At 53.1% G+C, this 26114-nt stretch overlaps 1 protein-coding gene across 1 annotated transcript in view; it reads right to left on the minus strand.

Annotated features, from left to right (window-relative positions):
* The window catches only part of PEPD (peptidase D), a 109620-nt gene that overhangs the window by 66051 nt on the left and 17455 nt on the right, over window positions 1-26114 (minus strand). Inside the window, exons 4-7 of the mRNA XM_068528196.1 lie at window positions 25616-25679; window positions 18751-18798; window positions 17306-17367; window positions 8977-9021 (exon numbers count right to left, since the gene is read on the minus strand). Of these exons, the coding sequence (XP_068384297.1) occupies window positions 8977-9021; window positions 17306-17367; window positions 18751-18798; window positions 25616-25679 (219 nt within the window). The remainder of the gene's footprint in view (window positions 1-8976; window positions 9022-17305; window positions 17368-18750; window positions 18799-25615; window positions 25680-26114) is intronic.

Raw genomic sequence — 26114 nt, forward strand, 5'->3', positions numbered from 1 at the left:
GTGCCTCCTGCCAGCTGGACTCCAGGGGGGTACTGGGGTCCTCACAATAAGCTCATGTTCATTTGCCCAAAATTGGTTAGGTTTCTGGTCCTTGCAATCAGTCTCAACCCCAAGTAAGCCTCCTGTAGAGAAGCTAAATAAATATTCTTTTTCTACTTCTACCCATTTCAAATAAGCACCTCCAGCTCACGGCATTTAAGTGGCAGTGGGCCCAGCCCTTAAGCGCATGGAGTCCTCAGTGCATCCCTCATGGCTGACCCTGCTCCCTTCATGAAGGTGACCTGCCTTCACCAAAGCTCCCACAGAGCCACCTCTCCCTCTCACAGAGGTAACCCGCTCAAGCCCCCTCAAGATCAGCAAAGCGGAGAGTCATGATGGCAGATTAGCGCCTGCCCCTCCATCCACAGCGCACCCCTCGTCCAACAACTGTCCACCGCTGAGGCCTGACGGTCCTGAGCCAGCCTCGGCCGAGGCGGCTGAGGATGGCAGGGAAGGCGCTCCCACCTCCACCGACCTGTGCTGTCTCCACGACGCCCATGTAGGACAGCCAGCCATTTGTCGCTGGGAGGGGAGGAAGGCATCGTACAGCACGGGGACACCTTCCTAAGACTGTAAAACCTTCCAGGGGATGTAGGAAAGACAAACCCCCAACCCACTGAGACTTCCTCCAGATGAAGCTGCCTCCTTTGTTCAGGGGCAGACCCTGAAGCCTAAGCTTGCTCTCCGGCTCCACCTCGGGGCGCTGGGAGCAGCTTTTCCCCGGGGGAACAGAACGCTGGTTCCCGTGCCCCGGAGGGTGTGGTCCAAATCCACTCACAGATAACCTAGCGGCCCCTGATGCTTCGTTCCTGCCCTACTCGGCCCCAGCCCGAGGATCTGTGAGCTGGGAGCGGGTCTCTCTATTCTCCGATGGCGGTGACGACCAGAGTGACAACACAGGTGGGAACCAGGCCCAGGCTACAACCGCCTCTGACCCCCTGCCTCTCTCTTCAGCCTAGAGCCCTGGTCCAGCCCTCTAGCCACCACTCCGGCCAACACTTTAGACCCCCTAGGACTTGTGCCCTTCGATCCACACAGGCTCGGCCGAACGCCCGCAAGGGATGAACCAAAGCCCAGGCCTGTGTGTGCAGGACGTGAGGGCTGAGGGGGAAAGCACTCAGCTGGGCGGACGGCACAGCCAGCTGCCACCTGCCTCCACACACCCCAGCTCTGCCGGGAGTCACAGGGGGAGCGTCCAGGCTCCTCTCAACTTCCTCCACCTCGGAGCCCTCCCAGGGCTCCTTGTCACATGAATGAACTCATCCCCTACTTCCTGGAGAACACAGAAACCAGCAGGTGGACGTACTCTCACCTCTTCTCCAAACTCCCAAGCCCTCCCCACCCCCATCCTCCCCTCTCTCCCCGCCTACAAGGGAAGGGGTGCCCTCTTGTCAGTGAGGCTCAGCCCCCCAACACGCACACATGGGCTCAGATCCCAGCCCCCAACCGCCTCTGTGCACCTGCCCCTCTTACTGGAAGCTCCATGACCACTCACCTCCTCCTCCAGCCAAGCTTTCCCCCCACCACCCAGCCACGCTTCCAGAAAGAAAACCCTGACAGTCCTTGCCTCCGGAGAGGAGGGAGAGCAGCTTTTACAAACCTCCTCCCCATCTTCTCACTAACCCTCTCCCCTCCCCTCTTCTCCTTTCAGCCCCTGCCACTCTGCCAGCACCGCCTCACCAACACGTGGGATAACAACCCCCAGGGTGCCAAACCCAGAGGCATTCCGTGACCTCCCAAGAGCAAGAGGCACCGTGACGCCTGCCTCTGCTGGCACGTGCTCGGCTGCTTCCCCTCCTCCATCTCTGACGGGCCCTCCCCTCCCTGCCCCCCAGCCTTGCCGCTGCACCTGCTCCCAAACCCCCCGCTCTGGCACAGGCCTCTCAGCTGCGTTCCACCTGCAGGACCTCCCCAGGCACCTCCAGCTCACCAGGACAGAGACTCCCACCCTTCTGCAGGCTCCCGTCTCCAGCCACAGCTCCCCACCTCCCACTGCTTAATGCAGACACCTGGGCACCTCCCTCTCATCCGTCCATCACTCCCACATCCAACCGACGACCAAGGGCGGCAATTCCACCTCCACAACCTCTCACGCCTCCCCTTTCGCTCCGTCCAGACCCCACTCTCTCCAGCCTGGACAACCTCTCCTGGCTCTTCTGGCCTCCAGCCCTGGCTGCTCCCCGACCACAGCTGTGGATCTTCAGGCAATGCAAATCTGACCAGGCTTTCCCTGGTTTAAAACCTTTAGTAGCCTCTAGATGTCGTCCAGATGAAGTTAAAACTCTATCCAGAGACCAGGAGGCTCTCTAGGCCACACCCTGCCTGTCTCCACCACTCACCCACCCCCAGCCCCGACAGGGACTCCTCTGCCTGGAACCGGCTCCTGCACATTCATCCTCTAGCTCCTTTCTCAGAAAGCGGGGAGGGGCTCCCTCCAGCCCCCTCCCAGGCTAGATCCCTCCCTCTATTCCCTGGGCAGTCTATGTGAATCCTCAGTAAGCTATCACACTTGTAATTTCCTTTTCATTTAAGTCTCCCCCTAAAAGCCCATAGCCCTGGACAGCAGGGTCCCAGGGCTAGAACAGTGCCTGGCCCAGAGCAGACACACAGTAACTACGGGTTAGCAACAGTACCTGGGCATTGCACCAAAGCTGGAAAACACCTTACTTCCAACCAGGAGAGAGAATGGTTCATCTCAAAAAGAAAAGGAGGCCTCCTCCACCCCGCCCTCCCTGGGCCGTTCACCAGGTCGTGGTGGGATGTCGCACAGCCGGGCAGGCCCCGGGCAGCACAGGGCGTGGGGGACAGCCTCCCCGGGCCTCAGCAGTCCGAACTCCCACCACCACTGCCTCACCCCCAGCCACAGAGGCAGGAAGAGGCAGCCCCAGCCTCAGAGGCCCACTTCACAGGCTCTCCGCTCACCTCCTCCCTGCCCCGTAGACACCCTCAGTCTTGAAAAGAGCTGGGAAAAAGGCTCCATCAGCCCAAGGAGAGAGGATTCTTGGAGCCCAGACCATGCTCCCTGCCTATCAGAGATGATACGCACGTTGCGCCATCGAGGCCCAGAGTCCTGCTTTCTTTTCTGATTTCACTTTGGGGAAGATGACAAACCAGGCCTCTAGCTGGTTGCCTCAGGACTTATTTTTTTAGTCATGTTAAAAAAAAGCAAACTGAACCAGGGCAAAGGCAGTTCTCCAGTGAAGCCGGCCTGGCTGAGCACTGGCCTGGCCCAGTTGAATCCAAGCTTTAAGGGCCCTGAAAGTAAAGGCTGCTGTGTGCCGGCTCACCCAACTGTCCACAGGGTACTCTGGCGCTGAAGTCTCGCCCTGGCGCCAGGCGTCCCCGCCTGGCCCCGTTATCTCCACAACACAAGCACCAGAAACTGTTTTTAAGATCACGGCAGAAAACAGTAAGACTTTCCAGCATTCTGCACAGTTTCTCCTCATCTGCAGGAAGACTTCACTGCCCTGAATTTGAGGAGGCTATTTCCTTTACTCCCGAGCACAAAAAGGCAAGGTAGGGGGATTCTGCTGGGGTTCAGTCTCTGTAGGCCCAGCCGCCATGGAGTGAGGGATTCTGAGTGTCACACTCAGCCCCCGCCTTGTCCAGCCCAAGGACATGTGGGGTGGTGGTTAGAAGTATCATCTGCAAGGCTTCTATCCCCAGGGGAGGACGAAGGTCACCTCCTTCAGGAAGCATCAGAGGACCAAGGCTCAGGACAGGACAGCACTGATGCCACTTAAGACATCTGGGCAGGACTTCCCTGGTGGTGCAGTGGTTAAGAATCCGCCTGCCAATGCAGGGGACACGGGTTCGAGCCCTGGTCTGGGAAGCAGCTAAGCCTGTGCGCCACAACTACTGAGCCTGCGCTCTAGAGCCTGTGAGCCACAGCTACTGAGCCCACGCGCCACAATTACTGAAGCCTGCGCGCCTAGAGCCCGTGCTCCGCAACAAGAGAAGCCACCGCAATGAGAAGCCCACGCACAGCAACGAAGAGTAGCCCCCGCTCGCCGTAACTAGAGAAAGCCAGTGCACAGCAACAAAGATCCAAAACAGCCAAAAATAAAAATTAATTAATTAATTAATTAAAAAAAAAAAAAAGACATCTGGGCAGAAGGCAACTGAGGCTCTTCCGGCAGCAAGAGGAGGTGCCTGACGTGTGCAGGAGCTGAAGGCACTCAGGCAGGGTCCCCAGCTCGTGGCCAGGCCTGTGAGTATCACCACATCAAGGAGGCCGCTCGAGGGGAAAGGCAGCACCACAGGCAGGGTGGCGGGGGTGAAGGCACAGAGTCCCCTGCTACTGGCCCGAAATGACAAAAACTGGACCAAGCTGAGATTCATTCGTGCAATCTTTTTTTTCCTTAAATATTCACAGGTCACAAAACTGCCTCTGGGCATTAAATGCAGGATTAAGACATCAATTAAGTGAGGTCTGAATGCTCCACTGATTAAAATAGTAGCAAGACAAGATGAAGTATTTCCAAAATTAGTCTCTAAGCATCAAGGTGCCACAGCGTTGCACAAAACCTATTTGAAGGGACAGGAATTCCATCTCTCCCGCAGATGAATGTGCAGGGGCTTCTGCGGGAGAGGACTGCGGGAATTCCATACCGCATGACCCCCACGGCCATTCCATCCCTACCCTGTGACCCAGGGATTCAAAGGGTAAAATCCCAGAACAACAGGAGGGACAGAAAGGAAAGAGCTGGTTGGAATTACATATCCTCAGGAAGCTCAATCCATAAGTCCTCTCAGAGAAACCAGAGCCAGGAAGAAAACGGTGGTTCAGCCCGTGGTGAGCTGAGTGTGCCTGAGACCTGACTGGGGCCAGGCAGTCGCGAGCCACGTGCAGGGAGAGCTGGGACCAGGGCCTGACTGCTCCCACCTCCTGTGTCCAGCCTCCCGGTGCACAGTAAGCCAGGTTCTCCCCCCTACTCTCAGGTCCCCACTTTCCACTTGGCTTGCTCCTTGACTTAGGGTTAAATGCCTATTCACCGGGAGACAAAGACAGCAAGCCTACTGGAATACTTTTCATAGACACACCAAGAATCTAAGTCATCATCTACGTACCTTTTCTAATTTGGGACACATTACCCAGGATGCAGGATCCTGGTGCGTGTCTGCCCCAAACCATCCACCCCTCACCGTCTCCCGTGCACAGATAGGCAGGGGAATAGAAATAGACAGCTTACCCCGCTGCCTGATGAATATACACACAGGCCAACTCCACTCCGTGTAATTAACAGCTCTAACACTGGCATGACACCGACTCAAGTTAACACGGCCTCACTCAAAACCCGAGAAGGCGCATAGCAATGGCTGACATGCTTGCTTTTCTGAGACGCTTCCAGAGGTGCTTAACTGAAATCCACGGCGCCGAGCTATTAGACAGCACAGAAGTATCTCCTTTTATTTCCTACCCCACCTTCAGATCAATTTAATCATCTGCTGAACAGGAAAGCAGAACCACAGCCTAAATTATGGAAGTGAGAGACGCCTGCTCTTATTAAGTTTCAACTTCTGACCTCCACGTTCAAACTGCAATACCTAGCACAAGGAAAGAAATGATCAGCTATGATCTCATGTTTGTGGGGAAGAAGAGTATGATTATAGAGGAATTTACAGGAAATCAAAAAGGTACTGCTTGAGAGAGTGGAAAACAATAAAGCAGTCACAGAAAGGAAATGAGTGACACCCAAACATAAATGAGAAGTGAAGCTTCCCCTGTGCCGGGAGAGGCTGCCTGTTGCCTCCTAATCAGACAGGCTCCGGGAAGGATCCCAAATCCCCAGCTCAGCCGCTACCTGGGAGCTGGGGTACGTGTGGGTGGCAGGGCGCCGTGCTGGGGGAAGCATAGCTGCACGTCCCCAGGCCCTCCACCCCACCACACCCTGGCCTCCACAAGATCTTTTCTGTGGGCTCTGAGCAGGTCGGATGGCCAAGAATGAACCGAGAGAGAGGCTGACACTCAGGCAGCACCCCCCGCCCCTCAGGGTACTCCTCAGAGCCACACAGGGCAGCATCAGAGCCTGGAACCATTGGCCTGGGCTCAGCTCCTGGCTTTTTCTTGGGCAAATCACTTTCCTGTGCCTCAGTCTGCTCACCTGTAGCATGGGGATAATCAGAGTCCTACCTTATAACATAAATAAAATACCTCTTTAAATAAGGTGACGTGTGTCAAGTGCTTAGCATAGCACCTTGCACAAAGGAAGTCTCAAAAGGTGACAGCATGATTACTAGGATGTGCTGTCACTTGACTTTTGCTCTCACTCAATCCTTGAGCCATCCATCCATCAAGGGAGACCACGTCCACTCTGCAGGTATGGAAACTGAGGCTTGGTGTTATACACTGAACACTGTGTTCCCCCCAAATTCATAGGTTGAAACCTATCCCCAGCGTGATAGTATTCGGAGGTAGGATCTTTGGGGGGTACTTAGGTTATGAGGGTGGAACCCTCATGAATGGGATTGGTACCCTTATAAAAGAGACCCTAGAGAACTCCCTCACCTCTTCTGCCATTTGAGGACACAGAAAGAAGACGGCCGTCTATGAACCAGAAAGTGGGTCCTCACCTTGGCCTTGGACCTCCCAGCCTCCAGAACTGTGAGAAATGAATTTCTGTTGCTCATAAGCCACCCGGTCTATGGTAATTGTTAGGCATCATGAATCTTCACGTCCATGCTGTGAGTTAGGCATTACTACATCCCCATTTTATAGATGAAGAAGCTGAGGCTCAGACAAGTTCAGTGACTTCCTGAGGTGGGTGGGCTGGGGTGAGAATTTGGATATGCCCAACTGGATAGTTTTTCCATTACCCCAGGTAACTTCTCTCCACGGGCCGAGAGGGGGGCGTTGGAAAAAGCATCCAGGACAGGGGCCCAAAGATACATCAATGAGCCATAATTTAATACCATGGAAACCCAGTCTTTCCTGTAGATGAGGGGCCTGCCCGCCAGTCCACCCAGAATCCTTCCTCCAGCTACCGGAGGAGGGAGATAACTCGCATGGCTCCCACCAAGAATGACTGCAGTCACTACAGAGGCCAGAACGCACGCTGCTAAAACACACCCCTGAGGCAGTAAGGACAACGTGACATTTCTAAAACACTTCTACTGCCATCAAATGCCAAATAAGTCCTTTCTGCTGTTGGCTTTAATAAAACTGGGAAGTATCTTATGAACGCAGAATCTACCTCAGAGCCTTGGAAATGTCAGCAGAATTAAAGCATGCTCGTTCCAAAGTGACAAACTAATGACTTGTCCCTCAGGAGATGCTGGGGTGCACAACCCAGCCCTGGTCTTCAAAGCACTCAGAATGTAAGCGGCCACAAGGGATGCCACATCTGGGACATAGGTGGACGCGGTCCCTGATTAGCCAGGATTTATTCTTCTGCCAACTGGGGGCTACGGAGGGGCCAGGCATTTGTTACTTCATCAAAACAAGAAGAGGTGGCTGTGAGCTGGAAGGACACAAGCCCGCACGCTCACAGAGTGTGCGGCCAGGATGGGCACCGGCTCAGGGCTGCCGACAGAGCTGCTGGCCCGCCCACCCGCCAGCTCTCGCAAGGGTCAGTATCGATGCCTGTCGACAGCCCTCAGATCTTCGCCTCTGGCCCAGCCTCTCTCCCACTGGCACCTGCCTCAAACTCAACACACCACAAACAAGTCCCTCACCTGCCAAAGCACCTGCCCCATCTTGGTGACACACCACTCAGCTGTTCAGGACAAAACCCCAGAGTCACATTCAATTCCACCCTTCACTCAGGCGTCAAGGCCGGTTCGTCCCAGGAGCGTTCCCCTTGACTGCCCCTTACTCTCCACTCTGTCACCTACCCCTCCACGGCCACCTGGACCCTGCAGCAGCCTCCTAACTGGCAGCCTGCTCCCACTCCTGCCCCACAGCTTTAAAAAACGCAAACCTGGGCTTCCCTGGTGGCGCAGTGGTTAAGAATCTGCCTGCCAATGCAGGCGACACGGGTTCGATCCCTGGCCCTGGAAGATACCACATGCCGCGGGGCAACTAAGCCCACGCGCCACAACTACTGAAGCCACATGCCACAACTAGTGAAGCCCATGCGCCTAGAGCCCGTGCTCCACAACAATGAGAAGCCCGTGCACCACAACGAAGAGCAGCCCCCGCTTTCCGCAACTAGAGAAAGCCCGTGCGCAGCAACGAAGACCCAACACAGCCAAAAATTTTTAAAAAACAAATTAAAAAAAAAAGAAAACCTGATCCTACCATTCTCCTGACTAAATCCTTGAAGGTTTCCCCTGGTTCCCATTTCTCTCAAGACAAAGTCCAGGCAGACACCACGGCCCACCCGGCCCCTGCCCGTCTCTCTAACCAACCTCAGGGGCCATTTCCACAGTGTGCGGCTCTAGGCTGGCCACACAAAGCCACCAACCTTTCTTGTCTCCAGCCTCTTCAAGGGCCCACAGAGGCGATGCCCAACTGGAGGCACCTTGCCCTGCTGTGACCCAGCAGAAAACACACTGCAGGTAGGGCTATCAGTACCAGCAAAAAAAGAGAGCAGGCAACATAAGACACGTAAAAAGGATGCCAACTAGTCAAGACATATGCATGACATGAGGAAAACATGTTTACCTTTCTGGTATTAGGATCATGTATGATGTTTATTTTTATTCTTTTTCACTAGCTACTTTAACTGAGCTATATACGTTTGGCTCATTTATGGTTAAGATTTCTTTTAAAAACCCCTAAAGAAAAAGAGAAATTTAATTGACATTCGAGTGACGTGTGTCCTTTTGGAAAAAACAGACCAACTGACAAACAAAAAATACAAAACAGAAGAGGCTGAGACAAGAGTTCTGGGGACCAGCTTGTCTGAGGGGCTCTCTGAGATGGAGTGGGCGGGAACAGCAGGGTCTCTCACCTTCCTGGGCTGAGCATAACAAAGAGCCACAAGCCATACTCACCATTCCACAATCTCCGGATGAAGAATGGTGTTGTTGACATTGAACCTACAGACAGAAAACAAGTAAAGTCCATTAGTTCAGTGGTCTATCATCTCCCAGCAAGAAATACTTCATTTAAGACATACCAAGAGAAAGCCTGACCAAGAGAACTTTAACTTCATGACTCCCTGGACAACAGAAGGCCTGCTGCTGCTCACGTCCTGCAGCAGACTTGACAGTCCAGGCCACGTCCTCCAAGTGTCGTCAGTTGGAGAACAAGCTGCTTGGCTGCAAAACGCCATCCTCCACCCTCGCTAGGCAGACAGCATAGCCTCTTCCATCAAGTATACCCACATACACATAATAGGAGTTCCAGAAGAAAAGGAGAGAGATAATGGAGCAGAAGAATATTTGAAAATACAATGGCCAAAAACTTTGCCGATTCAATGAAAAACATCAATGTAAACATCCATAAAGCTCAATGAACTCCAAGTGGGATAAACTCAAAAGAGATCCACACCCAGACACATAATCAAACTGTCAAAAGAAAACCTTAAAAGCAGTAAGAGAAAACAAATTCATCACACGCAAAGGATCTTCAGTAAGATTAATGGCTGATTTCTCATCAGAAACTACAGAGGCCAGAAGGCAGAATACGGGATGACATATTCAAATTGCTAAAAGAAAAGTATCTGTCAACAAAGATTCCATATCCAGCAAAGCTATGCTTCATAAATGAAAGTGAAATTAAAACAGTCCCAGATAAACAAAAACTGAGAGAATTCATCACTAGAAGACCTAGCTTATAAGAAATACTGAAAGGAATCTTTCAGACTATAGTGAAAGGAGTTTCTAGAGAGTAACTAGGATCCATATAAGGAGAAAAAGGGCACTGGTAAAGGTAATTACATAGGCAAGTACAGAAACAGTGTAAATGTATTTTTTGTTTGTAAGTCCTATCTGATTTAAAAGACAACTGCGTAAAGCAATAATTATAAACCTGTGTAGATCACTGCGAAATGTATAAAGATGCAATCTGTATGCAATAACAGCACAAAGGAAGGGAGCATAATTTTTGTGTACTATTGAAATCAACTGATATTAATGCAAACTAGATTATTACAAGTTTAAGAAGTCATTTGTAATCCTCTGGGTAACCACTAAGAAAATAACTAAAATATACAGAAAATGAAATAAAAAAGGAATCAAAACTGTATACTGCAAAAAAATCAATTAAACACAAAAGAAGGGAGTAACGGAGAAACTGAGGAACAAAAATAATATATGACACAGAAAACTAATAACAAAATGGCAGAAAGAAGGTTTTCCTTATCAGTAATTACTTTAGATGTAAATGGATTAAATTTTCCAATTAAAAGACAAGGATTGGCAGAATAGATGGGAAAAAAAAAGATTCAACTATATGCTCAAAAGAGGCACTTTAGACTCAAAGACACAAGATGAAAGTGAAAGGATGGGAAAAGATGTATTATGCAAACAGAAACCAATATATCCATAGACTGGAATATTTCTCAGCCATAAAAATGACCAAAGTACTGATTCATGCTACAACATGGATGAATTTTGAAAACACAGTGAATGAAGCCAGATATAAAAGGCCACATACTGTATGACTCCGTTTATATCAAATGCTAAAGTAGGCAAATCCATAAAGACAGAAAATAGATTAGTGGTGGCCAAGGGAATGACTGCTAATGGGTACAGGGTTTCTTCTTGGGTGATGAAAATATTCTAAAATTGATTGTGATGATGACTGCACAAATCTATAGACATACAAAAAGGCATTTTAGTTGTACAGTTTAAGTGGGTCAGTTGTAAAGTATGTGAATTATATTCCAACAAAGCTGTTTTTAAAAACTTACTGAATTATACACATAATGAATTTTATTGTATATAAATTTTATTCTAATAAAATTGATTTATAAAAATTGACAGAAATGAAAAACAGATAAATCGACAAGCATAGTTTCAGATTTTCACATACCTCTTCTGATGACAGAACAAGCAAACAGAGAAATCAGTAAAGTTGCAGAAGATACAAACAATACAATTAACCAACTTAATTTCATTGACATATACAGAACACTACAGCCAACAACTGCAGACTACATGCTCTCATTAAGTATACATGAAACACTTATCATGAAACAATAACATATGTTGGAAGTTTCAACAAATTTCAAAGGGATGAAATACAGAGAATATTCATTGGTACAGTAGAATTAAACTAGGAATCAGTAACAGAAAAATATAAAATCCAAAATTGTTTGGGAATTAAGCAATAAACTTCTAAATACCTACAGTTCAAAGAAGAGATAATAATAAAATCAGAAAATAAAACCATGAAATATCGTAATTGGCGAAATGCAGCTAAAGTAGTGCTTAGAGAAAAATTTATAGCTCTAAATGTAGGCAGTAGAAAAGAACGTTGAAAATCAATGATCTAAACTTCCACCCCGGGACTTCCCTGGTGGCGCAGTGGTTAAGAATCTGCCTGCCAACGCAGGGGACACGGGTTTGACCCCTGGTCCAGGAAGAGCCCACATGCCACAGAGCTACTGGGCTCACGTGCCGCAACTACTGAAGCCTGCGTGACACAACTACTGAGCCTGCATGCTGCAACTACTGAAGCCCACGCGCCTAGAGCCCGTGCTCCGCAACAAGAGAAGTCACAGCAATGAGAAGCTCATGCACTGCAAGGAAGAGCGGGCCCCCGCTTGGCACAAGTAGAGAAAGCCCGCGTGCAGCAATGAAGACCCGACGCAGCCAAATAAATAAATCAATAAAAATAAACTTCCATCCCAGAAATATCTTTCTTCTTTCTCAATGAACCAGAGAAAGAACAAACAAAACCTAGAAAGATTAGAAATTTTTTAAAGCAAAAAATCAATGAAATAAGAAGCAAACATACAATAGAGAAAAATCTACAAAGCCAAAAGTTCTTTGATAAGATGAACATAACTGAAAAGGGAACCCAGGAGACAAAAGGATCAGGTTGGGACACTTCTGTCATGTGTGACTCAGAGCTCAAGCTATCAGTGAGACAGCTAGGTAAGCGCAATGTGTCTCAGCACAATGTATGGTCCTCAGCAGAGAAGCCTTGGGAAGCCTTCAATCCTCAAGATTCTGAGCCCTGCTCCATCTCAAGCCAGGATATCACACAGGGCATATAGGATTGTGACCCACCAGGAATCCTCCATGGCCTCACTGATGGGTGTTTGAAAACACCTATCTAATGCTGTGGTTGTGCAGCTGGTACCCCCACTTCTGGCTGAAGGAGGGACAAGGAGGGGGAGAGGGAAGGAGGTATTAGCAGGCTGAAAGGATTACAGATCTTCGAAGCTTTCAGGATCCCTAACTATAAAAATAAGACTACTTAATTCAAAGTCTACCAAAATGTTGAAGAATCAAGCCCTACTTGTGAAATATCAAAGAGACCACAGAGAGCCAACGTGGCTCAGAGTGAAGAACAGAGCAGGAGAGGACATAAATAAAGACGGCAATATAGACTGTCTCCCATTCTGCCAAATATCACTTTGACGCTAGGAAAAGCGATGGCCTATCTCCTCAAAAGCCAAACACGCCAGTAAAATCTCACGTTACAAAACATACGTACATATACACACGTGCACACACACACACACAAACAGCAAGGTGACCAGGCACAAAGACATAGATGCAAACACACAGAAACACACACAGACAGGCATACGCTTAGAGAAGAGGCGCAGGCAGACACACACAGATGTATATTCACGGACACAGGCAAATACATTCACACACACACACACACACACAAAGGCATAAACTTGGACTAACACACAAAGATCCACACCCAAATATACACACAAACAGAAACACACAGACTCACACAAATGCACACTCAGACACAAAAACATCCAGATAGAGAAACACCCTCAGACACACACATAAGAGTCCAAAAGACATTCACTGCAACGTCAGTGGTTTAACTCAGGTAATGAAATTTGAACATTCCTTGCTTTCGCCTCTGTGCTAGTTAGAGCTTTCCACAACGAGCATGTAATAATTGTGTAAAATCAACAACAAAGCCCACCAGAGCCCATGAAGGTGGGGAATGTCCTGGAAGCAGAGGGTACCTCCCTGGTGGGCTCTAGCTGCGGGCTGGGTGATCGACAGTGAGTAGTATAAGCCCAGCCAGCCCCGCCCTAGCCCCCGGGCTCCTCCCTGCAGTTTCTAACTGGAAGATGGAGAACAGGTCCCAGAAGGCCCCCCACTCCACCAGCAACGGGGGCTGGGGCGGGTTCTTGTCTCTTCAGGAGACTCATGGAGATTCCATGAGCCATAATCAGAACCTCAATCCAAATTGTTAACTTGATACATAAGTTAACAGTAACCAGAAAGCCACTGGTCCCCACACCACAGACTGGCATTTTATTGTAACTGTCGAGTTTTAATAATGTCCCTCTATTTCTTGGGTTTGAAAATTCACATCCCTGAACATTAATATTCCTGCATTAATAACCCCCAAATTCAGCAATTTCATATTTAACTGCTTATTTAAATGGAATTAATTTGTAACCAATCGTCGTCAAATATGCAAGGCAATTTAAGTAAATGCCAGAAGATAAGAAATATGCTTATCCTGAATAACCAGCTAATGTAAAACATCGACCATGTTTCTCCATCAGACGACGGCGTGAAACAGCGCTCTCCACTCGCTGCCCCTGCCCAGGGCTCCTGGGCAGCCTGCCTGCCTTGGAGGGAACTGTCTCAGGCCAAGAAGGCGGCCCATAGGCCACCTGGCCCCCCACAGATAACCTCTTTCCCTTCATAGCCAGGGTCTGTCTGTCTGTCCATCTGTCTGAGCAAAACCTGCTCTCAAGTCTACCTCTCCTCTGATGCTAACAAAGATGAATCATGTCTGCCTTTGCTCCCAGCTGCAGGACCCAGCTGCTCCAGGCAGCTGTGGTATGTGCCGCCCCCAGGAAGAAGGTGTCTTTCCTGTGGAGCTACCCTCTCCACAGACCAGCCCCGGCCCTGCCCTCACCAGTACCTGGCAACGAGCACCTGACCCTGTCCTCTGGCCGGAGCCCACTACAGGGCCTGCTCCTTCCACCCCTTCCCCGGGAGCTACCCAGGCACCAATCCCGCTGTACAGGGAGCTGTGGCCGGGGCTGGAGTCAAATTCAGCACGAGGCCTACAGACTGTCCCCACCTGCTCCCGTCACCCCAGCATAATCACACCCTGGTTCCCCAGGGAGGACAAGGCCACACCCCTTGGTGAGCCCAGGGGCCCCCGGCCATGGGGAGATCCCAGCGCATGTCTACCACCCGACCCCGCCTCTGTCTCCCCGCTCCGAGTCCCCTGCCGACCCCACCCCTGTGACACCTGGCACACCCCCTGCCGTGGGCAGCGGGCGACCTGGCCCTGATCTGGGAAGGCCAAGGGAGGTCTGAGGGCTCCCCGGACCAAACCCACAGCCCCACCGAGGTGACAGGCCCGAGGCGGCCAACCCTGAGGAGCCACGTCCGGAGAGCTGACAGGCTGACTGCCTAGCTGGGTGGACAGCCGAGGCCACTGTTGCATCACAAGCTCCCTCCTGCCCCCAGGCCAAGTGGTGAAGGTGGCCTGGCGTGGCCCATCAGGACAAACCGAGAGGCCAAAACCTGAACTTCTGCCAGACCAGGTCAATGAAGGATCCAAGATGGGAGGTGCTGCAGAGAAGTTCAAAAGGGTCAAAAACAAAAATTCCAGGAATAAAGCACTGCATTAGGGCAGTGAGAAGCGACCGACGATAGAAGCAGTTGAGTATTGGAAAGTAGGACGACAGCAAGATTCATCTTGCATAGGAAACAGGCTATTATTATCCCTGCAAACTGCTGGAGGTGCTCATGGCTGGCAAGTGAATGCGGTCACTGAGCCGCAACAGCTCTGGAGGACAAGGGCCTCTCCAGCCTGGCGCAGGGGCCGAAAGGTGGCAGAGCTGGGGTGGGTGGGAGACAGGGGGCTGAGCTGCACCCAGACCCCAGGAATACAGACACGACTTTCTGCAGGGAAGGTGCTGGCAGGGGGCCCGAGGTCAGTGGCCACAGCGCGCAGGTTGGGGGGGTACCCAAATGGACCAACCCCTAAGGGCGGAGCTACACGAAGGGTGCCACAGTGGGATGTGAGGCCCAAAGCAAGGTGTGAGGGGACAGGAGGGGAGGGAGTACCACAGGGAGGCCGGGGGACCCCAAGGCAGGGAGGGCTCTCACCTGCGATACTTCAGCCAAGTCAGAAAACTCAGCCTGCCACATGGGTGTGGAAATGAATTCCCCCAGCATGGCGGCAGGCACTCAGCCCAGCAGTGAGGGGCCTGGGGAGCGGCTCAGAGTCAGCCCCCGTCTGGACTGGACCATGGGTTGGAGAGGGCCAGCCTGGGAGACTGTGCAAAGTTAAGGCTCTCCAAAAAGCCTCCCAAGGTGGGGTGGGGTGTTGGCCAAGCACAGGATCCTCTGGGCTCTTGGCAGGGGCCACGGGGACTCAGGGAGCAGCAGGGAACAGAGGCTGGGGTCTGCTCAGTGGAGGGAGAGGTCAGTTCACAGTGGGACTCCTCCCGGGGGAGTGGGGACGAGGCCTCAACTTCCAGTGCTCACAGAGAGTGATGATGTCCCTGGAGTCCCCCACCGCTCCCCCAGAAAACCTTAGGGAGCAGCCAGGAGCCATCCCCACCACACCACCCCCGGGGCCTGGGCCCTGGGTGCTTGAGAAGGCGTTCTCTGCAGCAGAGACCTCGGCTGTGGGGGCGGGGAAGAAAGACCCCACAGCTCACTGACATCCAGGAATCTTGTCATCGGGGATCCTGAAGTCCGCTGGCCCACTACACAGCCGGGGAAACTGAGGCTCGGAGGGGCACTGGGGCGTGATGGGGGTTTGCTCGTGGGCAACTGTTTATTAAGCACCAGCTCCACGCCAGGCTCCGGATGAGCGGGATCTCATTTCATCCCACAGCAAGCCTGAGATGCACCGTGCTTCACATGGGAGAGCTGAGGCTCAGAGGCGAGTTCTGCTAAGGTCACAGAACCGGTCGGTGTGGCAGCAACCACGGCTCCCTCCTTCTAGCTCAGGGCTTCCCCACAAGGCAGGGAGACCCAAGTCGAGACTGGAGAGGCCAGCCCACGGGACAAGAGTGGAGGCAGGTGAGCAGGGCACAGGAGCCGCCCCGCACCGGGCAGTGCTGGGGCACCAGGGGAGGCTCGGATCAGGAGAGGCCGCAGCAAGCTGCGCCCCGTACCACTCCCCTCAAGGGCCTGGAGAAAGACAGCGGCTCCACGGCCAGCATCTCAACGAGCTGGGCTAATCACTGCCGGTGTGGGAGGGCGAGGCCGCTCTGGGGAGCTCCCAAGAGGATGCGGAGATGCCTGCGACGAAAAGAAGCAAACCTGATGCCCCACCGCTCTTATCGCTGGGGGAAGTGATACATATTTATGAGCTCATAATCTCTCCCAATCACATCACGCATCACACATACGCACAGATTCCCGTGGCTCAGGCTCACACATAATTGTAAGGCACTTCCTCGGTCCACCAAAGGACAGAGGATGCCGTGGTGCAGAGTACAGGTGGGGGGGGGAGGGGCTGGGGCCGGAGAAACAGGAGACCAGGCGAGCTGTCCACACTCAGCAGCCCCAAGGAGCAGGTGCCTCCCCTCACGGGCTCGTCTGCTGCAGCCTCGGGCCCCACAGACCACCTCCCGCAGGGCCCGTCAGCAGCCAGCCCGGGGACACAGGGGCCAGGGTGTGAGGGTGGCAAGGCGGGAGAGGTGCTGGCTCCCTGTGCCCAACACCTGCCCTCCTGCCTGGAGAGGCCTAGAATGGGGAACAGAGCTGGGAGGCTCGGCCTGGGGCTACGCTGGGGAGCAAGGGCAGGTAAGGGGGGGGCCATCTGGGACTGGGGCAGCAGGGGACACGGGGAAGTTGTGAGCCAGGCTGCGGCAGGTCAGGGGCTAGGAGTGAGGGGAGGGGGCTGATAAAAACGAAGACCACGGAGCTCAGAGCAGGTCCCTGGAAGGAAAACAGCCGCCCCATGTGTGTGCACGGTGGCCAGGGCTCCCTAAGCACGTGGCGGGCCTGTGCTTTCACGATAGAGCTTGACAGGGAAGTGGCATCGATCCTTAAAGTCAAGGTTGGAGTGAATTTAGGCAAATTATTTTTCTAAGCTTGTCCTCGAATCACCCAATCTAATCCCTTTTTAGCATCCTCCTGTTTGTGTGTTTTGTGTCTAGTCTGTAGACTGGGCCAGCCTGCTGGTGAAGACGTGAGCTGACGGAGGATGAAGGGAGACGGTTCCCGGGGCCCCAGGACTCACTTGCTGATGCCCTCGAAGGAGGCCTCCCTGCAGATGCTGCCGCTGTCGGTGTTGACGCCGCGCTGGAGAGAGAGAGGGAACGTGAGGGCGCGGACCCACCACACGGGGCGACGACGGGGAGACCCCGCCTCAGCTCAGCCAACCCATCCCTGCCCGCCTTTCAGGTAACTCCAGGCCGGGCCCCAGCACAAGGGCAGCCCTCCTTTCTCTGCTGCAGCTTGAAAAGGAGAGAAAGCAAGGCCTCCTCCATCCAAGCACCTTGCTGACCCCCGCTCAGGCTGCCTGGGCACAGGTGGAGGCTGGGTGAGAAGACCTCGGACCAGGACCACCTCCAACCACAAATCCCTCCGCCGCCCCAAGGCTGGCTGGTCTCCCTGTGCACGTGTGTGCACACACGCTCCCCACAGACAGTGTCCTGAAAAGCACTGCCAAATCCGGCCCTTCCAGAGACGCGGGTGTGACCCAACTCAGGCAGGAGGGGCCTTTCTCCGTGACACCGAGACTCTGTGTTACATTCCTCTCCTTTCCCTAATTGTAAGGAGACTCCAACTGGAACTCAGACAGGAGCGGAGACAAAACAGAAGATTCAGAGGAAAACGTGCCATCACCAGAGAGGCCAGGCCTTTTAATTCTTCCTCAAGACCTTCAGGTCGATGTCTAATTGTATCCCCCCAAATAAAACACACTGAACCTTCCATGACCACAATCATAACGCTTCTTCTCAGCCATCAAAACAGCAGGGTGGAAAAAAGAGATCATGTGTAGGGCTAACAAAAATAACTGAGAAAAACTATTTCGGTAAACATCAATTAACAAAGGAGAGAAGGGTCACTTTGGGAGGGTAGAAGGGCTGCATACTCTTCATATTTGAAGCTCCCCAAGGTTGAAGAAGTATAAGGAAGCAGACTTCTTCTCAGAGTCATTTCAAAGCCTCAGCACCCCCTCCCCGCCCTGCAAGGATGCACCGTGCACCCCTGCCTGCCCCAGGCTGCAGCAGGCCCTCCGTCATTTAGTGCCCCAAGTCCAAAATCTGATGCCACGCAGCCCAGCACCCTCATGGGCAGATGCAAAGGGTGTGTTTTTCAAACTCTATCAACAACGGAGGAGACACAGTGTGGAAGCAAACTGATATTCTACGTCCACAAACCCCAAGAGCTCAACCTGACACAAATACATCCTCTAGTCAGGTTTTAACCCTCGGAGTTCACGTGGCGTCTTGTCCACAGTGGCCTCGGGACAGGACACAGCCCAGGTCGACTGGAGAATGGAGGACGGGTCCTGGACACGTTTAGCAATTCAGACTGAGGTGTCACTATTTATCATCAATGACCGTTGCTCTCAGTTTTCAATCCTCCCCATGCCCTGACCTCTGCAGGGGCAAGCGGCTCCCTAAAGCCCCTCCCCGTACTCAAACGCTGCCTGGTCCCTGAACACCAGCCACTTACCAAAGTGAGGAGGACGAAGGGGCTCCGTGATGTCAGGACGCTGGCGATCTGAAAGGTCAGAAAGAAAAATCCACTTTAGCGCCACCACGTGAAGCCTGATGGTGATGACGTACCAGCGTTATTAAATACTGACAGCTCACACTGATCAAGCACGTCCTTAAAACAGAAGTTTACAGAGAATAAGGGACTTCTGAAAGCCACACAGCTATCAGGTAACAGAGAGGGATTCAAACCTAAACCTGGCTTCCCCACATGCTGCCCTGGCTCCGAGCCCCACACAGATCCCAGCTCCAAACAGCCAGACCCACCCGCCCTCCAAGGCTAGCACCTCTGTTCATCTGCCTGGTCCCTCGTGAAAGACCAACTGAGGCAATCTCTTCGGCACTGGTGCCCAGGGTAGACACCCTCCTCCCTGCCCCCATTCATCCCCCTGACCACATGGACTTGCCACCCCCAACCCCACATCCTTGCTTTCCATCCCTCCCACTGACCACATGGACTTGCCACCCCCAACCCCACATCCTTGCTTTCCATCCCTCCCACGGCCCACTCAGGCCCCTGCACGCTGGCTGCTTCCCACCCGACCCCCTGAACGAGCTTGCCACGCAAGCTCACCTCCCCATGCCTTTGCCTGGGCTCTCACCTCTGCCTGGGACGCCTTCTCCCCATCTTAGCCGCTTCCTCAATTTGAACTCAGGACTGAGGTCTCTGGCCCCCCGGCGGGTTGGTCCACTCCCTCCTCTACTGCCCCCCTGGCCGATCACACTGCCTCGGCCATGACATCCTCACCCCAAGGGTGCGGGCCACCCCGGTGGGACCACCTTCTTCCTCTCCTGGCCCCACCCCTCAGTCTGCTCTGCATCTTGGCCACTGCAGCTCCTACCGTATTGAGCCCCCTCCCCACGCTCCCACCCTAAACTCTCACACCCTGACACAGGGCGAGAGTGAGGAAGATTTGTTGTTTGTTGTTTCAACAGCTTTATTGAGCCATCACCGACATACTCTATGCTGCACATTATTTGAAGTGCACGTTTTGATAAGTTCTGACATGCTTTTTAATACTGAGAGGCTCCCAGAGAAAACCTGGAAGATACCGAAAACTATAAAAAGATAAAATACACCTACAAAACCATCCCGAGACTTTTTATCTCTGCACATAAAAACAGAGATCTGTAATGACATTTGGATCATATGAAGTTACATGCTTCGCTTATTTCCTGTCATTAAATATTCTTCAAACACGCCATTTTTACCAGTCACTACCGCGGGGGATGGTAAACGTCCAGGGAACACTTGATTACACAGCCTGTGCCAGTCACTGCAGACTCATCTCATGTAACCACCCAGGAAGCTGGTACTGCAAACGTCCAGATTTCACCAGTGAAAAGGCTCATGGGTTAATCTGCCCATAGTTAAAAGAGAGCACAGGGGTGGCTGTGTCATATTCTCTTAACAGATCTGGCATAGTTTATTTATTCATTCCTCTACTGGGCACTTACATTATTTCTAATGATTAACTTTATAAATCATGCCCTGATGGACATCCTGATATAAAGTCTTTACTTCCTTAAAAAAAAATGACTTCCTTAAAAAAAAAAATAAATTGACCCAGTGAAACTGCTGGGCGACAAGCCCCGTACTTTGTCAAGGTTTCGATGCTCACGGCCAGATGACTCTCTGGATGTGTACCAACCACCCTCCCACCAGCAAGCCCAACGCTCCATCTCCCTGGACCCTCCTCGCTTGCTCAGTAACTGCTCTGAGAATGACTGAAGCCCAGCCTCTGAGCTGCACACACGACAGCGTGGTGAGTCGCTAGCACGCCCCAGGCCCTCTGCGAGGAGGGGGCGGCTCATTAGCAGGAACCAGAGCCGCACTTGTCGGGCCCTGGGTGTGTTGTTACGGCGACTGAAGGGTCTACATTCATCAGCACAGAGCGCGTCCGTCAATTACAGCAGCACAACCAGAGCACGAGTAGGCACTTGGGAATTGTATGTGCTATTGTCCTTGGGAGAGGGGAGCAGGATAACAAATGTGTGGGCTGCTGGTTTTTCTCTCGGCTGTGACTCAGGACGTGCTGCTTGGGGATAATGGAGGAGAAAGCAGCCCTCTCAATGCCACCCGATGTGCAGACGGATGGAGGAGGCCTGACGCAGCAGGCCGGGCGTCTGCTGGTCCTGGCAGGGCAGCATCTTTTATTGATCATGAACGCTTGAGCGGGCCCTGGTTACCTCTGTGGCTGCAAAACCTCCCCCAGCCAGGCCGCTGCACCCATCCTTCCCCGTGGAGACCAATCAGCGCTACACTCTCGTCAGCACACCCTGATTCCCTGCCTCCGAGATTAAGGCAACGGACGTTGAGGCAGCTATGCGTCACCGGTGGGAAATACAGCTCCGCACACAGGACGACGTGGCCCTGTCCACACGGGGCCTCATTTCCATGGACCAGTGGTCACTGGGGACCCACACACAGCTCTCATGAACCAGTGCTGCTAAACGCCTTGCCTTGCTTCACGCCACAGCATCGGTTTCCCAGGTAGCCTGGCCTCTCCGGCAGGTCGCAGTGGACGGCACGCACAGAACTCCTCAGAGCCCTGTGGACAAGGATCCTCCCCTGGGGACAGTCAGAGGCTTCCCATGGACACCTCACGCACCCTCGTGCCCAGAGCTCCCACCAGGCCTGCTGGCCACTCTTCAAGGGTGATGATCCCGAAAAAGGGGCTGGACAGTCTTTGACCAGTGCTGTCAAGAAAGGCTGCACTGCTCCGGGAGCTGGGCTTCACCGCGCAAACAGCAAAGCTTTTAAAAATAAACCTTTTTCACGGCAGTCTGAAACAGGGCTGCACGCTGGCGGCCAGCAATGCATTTAAAATGTTCAATTTGGGGGGAATTCCTTGGCAGTCCAGTGGTTGGGACTCGGCGCTCTCACTGCCAAGGGTCCGGGTTGGATCCCTAGTCGGGGAACTAGGATCGCACAAGCTGCGTGGTGCAGCCAAAATAAATAGCTAAATAAAAATTAAAAAATAAAAATTTCAATTTGTTTCTAAAATTTAAACATTGGGAAAGACCACGAACAACATGGATTTGCAGCTACTCATGAACGACTGGTGTATCTAGTAACCTGGGGCGAGCAGTCCCACACAGCATTCAGAGGGCCCGCCGCAGACCTCACCACTCCCTGACGCCTCTACCCACTGAAGCAGAGAGGCAGGCAGCATCTATCACTGTGCTGCCACCAAGGCCTCTTACATCCGAGCCAGTGACCCTGGCAACATCTGCCTGGTGCCATAAAGGAGAACACAAAACGTGCCCTCCGCCCGGCCAACTCCCGCGCCCATGAACACCAGCCACTGCACTGCACCTTGATAGCAATGTCTAGTAGCCCCTCTCAAGGTTCTCCTGAGCTCCCCCCTCTCAGGGGAGCCACCATTCACTCTACCTTCTCAGTAAACTCAGCATCACCTACAGGAGCAGGGAAACTAGATAGCCAGGTTTGCTACATCAGACACCTGTACTGTACATGTGGTATCGAGTGACGGGCCACGGCCTGGGGTGGGGGCTTCCTGCCTTCGTTCACAGGAGACAAGTGTCAGCTGCTTCTTGTCTGTGATTTGTAGCCAAGGCTGCCCAAGGTCAGATCAAGCTGAGCACCACAGAACTGGTCCAGGGAACCCTCCCCCAACATAAAGGGCTTCCTGTCGCTCTCCATGGAGTAGCCCCAGGCACCCTCGAGTGCCTCCCAGCCCAGGTGTCTGTACTTGAGTCGGGCTCCATTTCAAGCCACAGAAAATCAAAGGCACTTGGGAGCCTTGTCACCTCTGGAGGCGTGTCCTGCAGCATCCGTTCACTTCTGACAGGGCAAAGGCAGAGGTGGAGGGTGAACCCCTGGGGTCCAAAGTTGGTGGGGTCCGTGGCCATGCGGCCGGGGATGAGGCCCTTCACTGCTTGGAGCCTTGGATTCCTCTTAACGGGGTGAGACTGTGGCCCACCACGGGACAGGGCGGAGGGAGGAGGGGATCTGTGTGAGCTGCCGAGGTTGCTGGAACCCACAGGTGCCACCCTGGAGTGAAGCACCTGTCCCACGGTCCACAGGAGCCCTCGTTTCCAACAAGATCCATAGCAGTAATAGTCGCAACGAGGCCGATTAACGATGACAGTGATAACGGCGCGGCCCCGCAGAAAGCTCCGCGCTCTCAACTCCACTGAAGCCTTCACTTAAGATTCTGCTTCATAAATACAGACTCAGAATGAGCTGGTCTGTGGGGCTGTAATTCTACACTATCATGACAGGCTTTCCTGGCCTGACACTCAAGACCTCCTCTGTTTTACCGCATTTGGAGGCCGGCTCTCCTTCTCGCCAGAAATCACTGTGTAAATGGAGCTGAGTTCACGGCCACCGCCCCCCTCCCCGCCCACCCCGGTCATAAAAGCAAAAACACCAGACTGTGGCTGGGAGGCTGCGGCAGAGAGACGCTCTGACTCCATGCGCTGAGCCTCAGGGCCCATCCCAGGCTGTCCCCTCCAGGTTTCACACCGAGGAGACCCAGAAGGTCAAGGTCCCAAAGAGCAATAATGTTAAGATGCAGTTTACAAAGGTAGGAGGGATACACCCACCAAAGGAGAGGGTCAGAACAAAATCAGAACTAAGGATGGGCGTCCCTCTCTCTCTAGCACTTCAAAAATACAAGGTACAGTAAGTCCCCTACACATGAACCTTCAAGTTGCAAACTTTCAAAGATGCGTAAGTGCATTCCATCAACATCAGGCGTGAGTGAAATTGCAGCTGGCCCTCCATCTCCTATTGCTGATGATCTTTCAGCTCTACCAATTCCCACCTCCTCTCTCTCCTCCAGTCAGTAACTCTTCTTGCCCGTTCACTCAACGCCAGCCCCTGTATGCCAGCTGTTGTACTGCACTACTGTACTTTTCAAGGTACTGTACTGTAAGACTAAAAATGTTTTCTGTATTTTTTGTGTTTGTTTTTTATGTATTATTTGTGTGAAAAGTATCATAAACCTATTACAGTACAGTGCTATATAGCCGATTGTGTTAGTTGGGCACCTAGGCTAACCTTGTTGCACTTACAAATTGAACTTACGAACACGCTCTCGGAATGGAACTCGTTCATTTGTAAGGGACTTACTGTAAGTGGCAGATGACCTCATTAGGGGCGTACAAATAAATGTTCAGACTATTGGAGATCCTATACCCAAAGGTCGATGCAACACATCACGTGTATATTAACAGACTCTTTAGATGCTATGAGTCACCCCCAATAACCTGGTATTGAAATCACATGACATAAAATAAAGACCCACCAAAAGCCCCCCTGCCTTCACACTCTAGCCAGACAGAAGGTGCTGCAGATACAGGCCCCATGGAAGTAAGGTGCACTCCTCCACGACACCCTCCTGACTGGGCACCACCATACGGCTGACTATCCACCCGTGCGGTCACCTTCTGCACCAGACCGTGCCCCTGGCTGCTGAGTTCAGCCCTGGGTCCCAACCAGCTCTGATGTCCACACGTCCCTGGGACTGGGCAGGGAGAGAGTGTGATCGTAAACTCTGGGGAAAAAGAAAACTGGGCCTTAGTGACAAAGACAAGACAGTAAAGGGCAGGGTACAGACCAGAACACGGCCAGGGTCCACAACTGGTCCCAAGAGCCAGAGGAGGATTGCCAGTGTGGACCGGAGCTGGTAGGGGATGCCGTGGGCTGCACGAGGCCTTGGAGGATCGGTAGGATACTGACAGAGAAGTGGGCTGGCCTTCCAGGACAGCAGAACTGCAGCAGGACTGTCTTGTGCCCAGGATGACACTGGCGCTGGCCTGCCGGGGGCTGGGCACAGGTGTTCATCAAGGTGAGCTGTCTGCCCCTGAGCAGGCCGGGCTGAGACACACCAGTTCTGCACAGCACTGTGTGCCTGGCCACAATCCCTGGGAAGCAGCCCCTCACCCACTGCTGTCATTCCCTGACACAGACTGTGTCCTGCCCAGGGGAAGTGGGGTCGGGGGCTGCTCGGCCTCCAGCTGGCTGGCTCCTCCGGCAGCTTCCACACTGCACCCCAGCTCTTAGTGTACGACGACCTCTGTCTGGGGAAATGCGGCACAGAGGGGCTCCGTGCAGCCGATCCTGCCAGGCGAGGGCTGCACCCCGGGCGGCAGGCACTCACCTCAGAGTGTTCATGCTCTACCCAGCACCGATCTGCACAGAGGATGGGGGTTGTGACAGCACCCAGGGACAAGCAGAGGCCTCCGGTGCACCAGGCAGTGGTGCAGTATCGGGGGGACTTGGTCCCCCAATGAGACGAGGGGGGCACATGGCTGTGCCCTCACCTTTGCCACGGCCTGGCCCTAACAGCAGTGGAAGTCAGGGGCAGCCCCTTTTGACTGCCTGGATTGGGGGACAGATTCATAGCCCCAGGAGGACGGTCACATACCCACCCAGGCCACATGCCACTGGGCAACCATGCTGGGAAGAGGATTAAAGCCAGGGGCCCTCCAAGTCCACCCCGCCCCACAGGCCTCTCGCTGTCTGAGGCTCTTCTGACAGCGGCACCTGCAGCTGGTGAGGGCCTGTGGGAAGGGCCTCCCAACACGCGAAGGCCCGGCCAAGCCTGATCAGATCTTCACAGAGACATCCTTCCACCGGGCAGCTCAGCGGCCACATGCCAGGTACAAGACACCGGCTACTGAGTCGGGCACCGCCCCAGCAAACCAGGGGCCTCCCGGGGAGGTCTGAGAGGCATTGTTTCTTGCCTGCTCTCTCCAAACAAGGGCACTGCTGAGGGGGCTGGTGGCTGGACCGTGCTGTCCCACGATGTCCAGCCAGGCTGCTGCAGTGGGAGGAGTCGGCCACTACTGACCTCGTCTGTGTACTGGACGTCGTCCACGGCGTACTTCTCCTTGAAGTGCTCCTTCGAGTGGATCCTCAAAAAGAAGCACAGGGAACGCCAGGGTCAGGGTTTGGCCGCAGCTGGGTCCAGGCTGCCTTCTGAGCCCAGGCCAAGAAGCCCCAGGCCCATCCCTGCCCCAGCCGGCACCTGGCACCGAGCCGGTCTGCCCAACACAGGCTCGCAGGGCAAAGGACACTGGGCCACAGGGTGACTGCTGAACCCCACCGGCATCTCTCCACCTTCCCCAGCCAACCTCTGCTCCTCCTTTGAGTTCGTGACCCTGGCCGCCTGGGGCAAGCAGCTGCGGACAAACCTCCCTCTACTACCAATGAGAGCCCACCGGGCAGCCAGCCAACCCACCCATGCTTTGGGGCATGAAATTAGCTCCCTCCCAGGCCCCCACAGAGCCTCTTTAAAGAAAAGTTTAAAAGTTAACATTTTAAAGAAGTCAGTAACAGTATTACTCACT

This window comes from Eschrichtius robustus, chromosome 19 (genome assembly GCF_028021215.1).
Source record: "Eschrichtius robustus isolate mEscRob2 chromosome 19, mEscRob2.pri, whole genome shotgun sequence".
Lineage (NCBI taxonomy): Eukaryota > Metazoa > Chordata > Mammalia > Artiodactyla > Eschrichtiidae > Eschrichtius > Eschrichtius robustus.